General features: G+C 44.7%; 1 protein-coding gene across 1 annotated transcript; it reads left to right on the top strand.

Moving 5' to 3' along the window:
- Positions 1-1,026: 1,026 nt before the first annotated feature.
- On the top strand, positions 1,027-4,570 carry LOC308379189 (keratin, type I cytoskeletal 50 kDa-like; the record flags this gene model as incomplete). Its single annotated transcript, XM_080856247.1, has 7 exons — positions 1,027-1,446; positions 1,616-1,698; positions 2,132-2,288; positions 2,683-2,844; positions 3,129-3,254; positions 3,967-4,196; positions 4,438-4,570. 7 exons carry the CDS (start codon positions 1,027-1,029, stop codon positions 4,568-4,570), a joined length of 1,311 nt encoding a protein of 436 aa, XP_080712373.1.
- Positions 4,571-5,808: the final 1,238 nt, after the last annotated feature.

Raw genomic sequence — 5,808 nt, 5'->3', positions numbered from 1 at the left:
TTCTTACCTGCTCCGGAGCGCTCTGGACCTCAGACTGGGCTGAAGGTTTACCTTCCAACATGACAACGACCCGAAACACACAGCCAAGAGAACAAAGGAGTGGCTTCGGAGAAACACTGTGCATGTCCTTGAGTGGCCCAGCCAGAGCTAAGATCTGAATCCAATTGAACATCTGTGAGAAGAACTGAAAAGGGCTGTGTACCGACGCTTTCCATCCAACCTGAGGGAGTTTGCAAGGGTATGCCAAGAGGGATGAGTAAAAATGCCAATAAACAAGTGTGCTGCTTGAAGCGTCTTTCCCGACACGCCTTGAAGCGGGAATCACTGCCAAAAGTGCAGAAACCAAGTATAAGGCTAAGTGTACAGTGTCTTGTGCAAAACCTGTATAAAAACCTGTTTTAACTTCGTCATTATTGGCTACTGTGTGTAGATGTTTGAGGCAAAAAAAAATCTCAATCTATTGTAGTATAAGTCTGTAAGGTTATAAAACGTGGAGAAGTTTAAAGAAGTGTGCAGACCATCCGGCTTGGACCATATTTGTTTAAAGGTCAGTGGTAGAGAGAAGAGATGCGCTGAACATTCAGCTCTAAGTCCTGTCACGCAGTTCCACTAAGATTTATATGTTGTATTCGTCACCCTTTTGTCATTCGTCACATTCTCACATGAGTCATTGTGTCGTTTGCCAGTGGACGTGCTGAAACTTATATCAAAGCCAGCTTCGAGAGATTTACATTTTGTCATTTAGCAGACGCTTTTATCCAAAGCCTCATGGCGATATCCCTCGCATCATTTGGGACCTGATGCACATGTGGGCTGGCCAGGTGCAGGGGAGGGGGAGTCGGTTTACAGGAGCTGACGCGTCTGTGTGGCGGAGGATAAAAGGTCCCTCACAGTGTCGTCTCAACACTCACTTCTCTCCCGTCAGAGCCAGAGTACCCATCCAGCCTCTTCGTCATGGCAACACTCTTCGCCAGCCGTTCCTCCTTCGGTGGAGGTGGATTCTCCGTAGGCTCCTCCCGAGTCTCCATGTCCGCAGGGGGCGGTGGCCGCATGATGAGGGCAGGCAGCGTGTACGGTGGTGCCGGCGGTTCCGGGGTGCGCATGTCCAGCGCCTCCAGTCTGGGTGGTGCAGCTGGATTCGGCGGGGGGTTCGGAGGTGGTGCCGGGTTTGGAGGTGGTGCCGGCTTTGGAGGGGGTGCCGGCTTTGGAGGGGGTGCCGGCTTTGGAGGTGGTGCCGTAGCGGGGTCTGGAGGAGGCGTCATTGGCAATGAGAAGTTCACAATGCAGAACCTCAATGAACGTCTGGCTGCCTACCTGGCCAAGGTGCAGGTCCTGGAGAAGGCCAACGCAGAGCTTGAGCTGAAGATCAGACAGTTTCGGCCTTCATCCCCTTCTGGCCACGACTACAGCAGCTTCATGGTCTCCATTAGCGACCTCCAGGCCCAGGTGAGCTCCTCAAATTAGCCTCCATCTGCAACAGAGACACACTGTGCTTTCCTCTCATGCTAAACTTGTGATTTTGAAACAAATAAGGATCGTTTCTCTTGCAATAGCAAGCAATAAGTACATTATGCATTTGTATATGTGTTTCCTGATGAGTTCCTGATGTGTTCAGATCCAGGGTGCCATTCAGCTGAAGGGTTCTGTGCACCTGGCCGTTGACAACGCCAGCCTCGCCATGGACGACTTCAGGGTCAAGTAGGTTTGCGCACAAGAACATATAAATCCTGTTGTTTAGTTTACTCCAAAAGACCAAAAAAAAACAGTTTCTAGGTTTACTCCAAAAGATACAATTCAATTCAATTGTATTCATATAGCGCCATAACAATACAATTGTCTCTAGGCGCTTGATGGAAATAGATAGATGTGACCATCTTATTTGATATTGAATTAAAATTTAATGCGTGTAAAATATTACATTCAAATTATTCAGCCTGATTTGTGTATCCTATGCCATCAAATTGTGTGTGTGTAAAATACCTAACTTTCCACTGTTCTACTCTGTATGTTCTCTATGAAACACATTTTTTTTTGTGGAATGCATTTAAACCAGCATAATGAGCTTACTTTTTGGGTATTTATCGTACATGTTTTGTTTGTTGATTATCCCATCAATTGCCATCTCTATAAGGTATGAGACAGAGTTGACCATGAGGCAGTCAGTGGAGGCAGACATCGCCGGGCTGAAGAGAGTGCTGGATGAGCTGAACTACTCTAGGAACGACATCGTCATGCAGATCACCGCCCTGCAAGAAGAGCTTATCTATCTCAAGAAGAACCACGAGGAGGTGACAACAGCAAACAGGAACAAAACTAATACACAGGAATTAAGTTCGGGCAGGGCCACGAGGAAGTCTGTATGCCCGAGCCCAACCTGCTCTGAGGCCTCAGGGCACAAACAAGACTGGCTTTCTGTCTTAGCTTGCTGTGCAGAGCAGGTGGCAGTGACAGATAACACATAGTTCCCAAGCCACTCTGTAATGCACCCTCCCTGGGCATAGGTGTAGATTTCTCATTCACTTACTCACTGACTATCAGTTCTTGCACTGGCAGAAGTGGCTTCAGTTGAGCCTTGGTAAAGTCTTGAAAGGAGTGACACTGTCTGTCTTACAGTAGCACGTTGTTAATCCTAGTAGTAAAGAAAGCTACATCTCATTTTTAATAAAACTAATTCTGTTTTAGGAGCTGTTGTCCATGCGTGCCGGGTTGACCGGACAGGTCAACGTAGAGGTGGACGCTGCACCTCAGGAGGACCTCACCAAGATCATGGCAGATATCCGTCAACACTACGAGGCAGTCTCATCCAAAAACCAGAAGGAACTTGAGTCTTGGTTCCAGGCTAAGGTAGATGACATCCACATTTACACATGCACATATACCCCCAGTGTGCACACACACACTCATAGAGATTACATTTTTTGCCAGATCAGAATTTGCTATATCAGCCTCTAGACCTATGCATTCATGACCCTCCGCTCAATTCAATTCAATATTATGTATGTATAGCGTCAAAACAATACGTTTTGAGGTACTATACTCCAATGGTGACTTGTTTTGTAACATTGTGAAATAAATTAGCTAAAGTCCTTTCTCACATAATGTGTTCTCTTTTTGCTGCTGTTTTGCAGTCAGAGGAAGTGAACAAGGAGGTTGTTAAGAGCACAGAGACCCTTCAGACCAGCAGGTCCGAGATCAACACTGTGAAGAGCTCAGTTCAGTCCCTGGAAATCGAACTTCAGTCTCTAATGAGCATGGTGAGCCTACCCATAAGCACCGAAACACAGAACCATTGCACACAGTCACATGTCAACTCTGTTCATTTTGCACCCTGGATGTTGTGCTTGTCTAGTGAGCTTTATTTGGTTCTGCCGTCTGTGCAAGTACGGCAATCCAGACTATTCTTATTTGTAGTTCCACGTTGGTGGAATGAACTGCCTAGCACTACCAGAGCAGGGGAGTCCCTCTCTAACTTAAAAAAGCTTTTGAAGACCCAACTCTTCAGAGAGCACCTCCCTTCCTAACTAGCACTTCGACTAGTGCTTAACTTCTTCTTTTTCTCTTCAATTTCGGTTTTCTATTTGTTATGTAAAGTAGTATTTATTGTTACACCAGGTTAATATTGCTCGTAGCTTGACTGTTCTCTCTCTATAGATGCTTTGGACAAAAGCGTCTGCTTAATGACTAAATGTAAATGTAAACAATTCTAATGTTACATGTTGTCTCATTGAAGGTGGCAAGTCAGGCCATACGGTCAATCTGTAACGATTTCAAGGAAATCCTACTGTGTCCCACCACTGCGAGCCTTGAACTTCCACCCCACTCCTGTTCTAATCAATGTAGTTCATGCCATTGTTCTGCCATGGAAACACTACACTGGTATACTCACATATAACTGTGATACACCAGTTAAATAAGAAAAAAAGAAAAAATCTAATACCAACTCTCCTCACTCCCAAATCCCGACAGAAAGCATCGATGGAGGCCACATTGCATGAGACGCAGTCACGCTACTCCGGCATGCTCTCAGGCTACCAGATGCAGGTTGGCAGCCTGGAAGGTCAGCTGATGCAGCTCCGCGGGGACCTGGAACGCCAGGGACAAGAGTACTCCATGCTCCTGAACATCAAGACCAGACTGGAGATGGAGATCGGAGAGTACAGAAGACTCATGGACGGAGGGGCAGTTGCAAGTGCAGGGTATGCTAATCATTTAGTAGCTTTTGGCAAATTAACTAATGACTCAGCAACAGGAAACAATTAAATCTGAGTGGAAAATGAAAGAAACATATAGAATTGGGAAAAACTAAATAAATATCCGGGATGATTTTTGTCAGAAAAAGTCTTCATAAACTCTGTGTATAAACTGTGAGGTGACACCATGTCAGCATTGCACAGATGAGAGACTCAATGTGAATTGTCTTCTCTTTTTCCCTTACAGTGGCATGTCAGCCTCATCCTCCTCCTCCACCACCACCACCACCACTAAGGTCATCACAGTCGTGGAGGAGGTGGTCGACGGGGTGGTGTTGTCATCTTCCTCTAGCTCATCAGCTCAAGCCATCCTAAAATAAACCATCTACACAAAGCACACCTGACAGCTGTCTCCACTGGGACCGATCTGGCCCGACTTCTGTGTGGGTCCCACAGGTCCAAACCCAAAGAGAACCTGATCATCTCCAGAGCCAGCCTCTGTCACAAGCAAAAGCCCCTGCTTAATTGGAGAATCCACCTCTGTTTCTTTAAGTCCTGTACAATGAGCCTCTCAGAGACAATAAAAAAGGACGTGAATAGCACTGTAAACATGTGTGTAATTCTTTCAAACTCATGCACAGATACGATACACAGGTGCAAACGTACCATCACTTACAGAAAATAGGAAATGCTCAGATATCTATACTGGATTCAAGTGCAAATTTGTAAGTGCAGGATAAAAGGCTACAAAACATGGCTGCACAGACCAACTAAAGTCAATGGCACTACGTATAAATGACAACTATGTATGACAATAACACAATCTTAGGTTTTTGCTCAATAATTAACCTTGATGACCAATATTTCTTAGTGTCAAGACATTTCACCTGGTTTAATGTACCCATGAACTCTTGCAATACCACATTGCATCATCTATAATCCCATAGCCCATACAGTATTATAAGAGGATCCATTTGTGGCCTAATCCACCCTAATCCCAGGTTGTCATGGTGAAGCACTGGCCTGAAAATGGCAAGAGGATTCAGAACCTCAATTAGTATGCGAGGCAATAGAGTAGAATTGAATAGAATAGAATCAATGTGTATATTTAGTCTACAATTCAATAGTTCAGAAGTGTGGACAATTCTATAATTCCTATAGACGTATAGATAAAGCATATATGAGTCAACCAGAGAAACACTACAGCAAAAAATTAGACGCCCATGTGGTCAAAATTCTGGTAACACTTTATAATAACTACACACAATGGGATAATGTATAGAACACCGGTCAGTATCGGGAAAATAAGCCCCGACAGGGCGAACAGCCTGTTGCTTCACCCTGAAGGGGCTTATTTTCCCGATAATGACCGGCGTTCTATACATTATCCCGCTTATTACACGGCTACTTGCCAAAACGAAAATAACTTAAAACAGTGTGTCTTTTTACAATTTATTTGTTACCATTCGTAGAGTTAAAAAGCAAAGAAATAGTTTGCTAAAGACGTTGAACTTCAAAGATGTTGAACATTCTTTAGAACACAGCTGCTCAACCGTCCGCTGAAAGTCTTAAATAAGTTACCGGACTACTTCCGGAGTGCTACGAAAAACATGAATCA

The sequence above is a fragment of the Sprattus sprattus genome (assembly GCF_963457725.1).
Source record: "Sprattus sprattus genome assembly, chromosome: 18".
Classification (NCBI taxonomy): Eukaryota; Metazoa; Chordata; class Actinopteri; order Clupeiformes; family Clupeidae; genus Sprattus; species Sprattus sprattus.
This window is presented reverse-complemented; position numbering and strand designations above follow the sequence as displayed.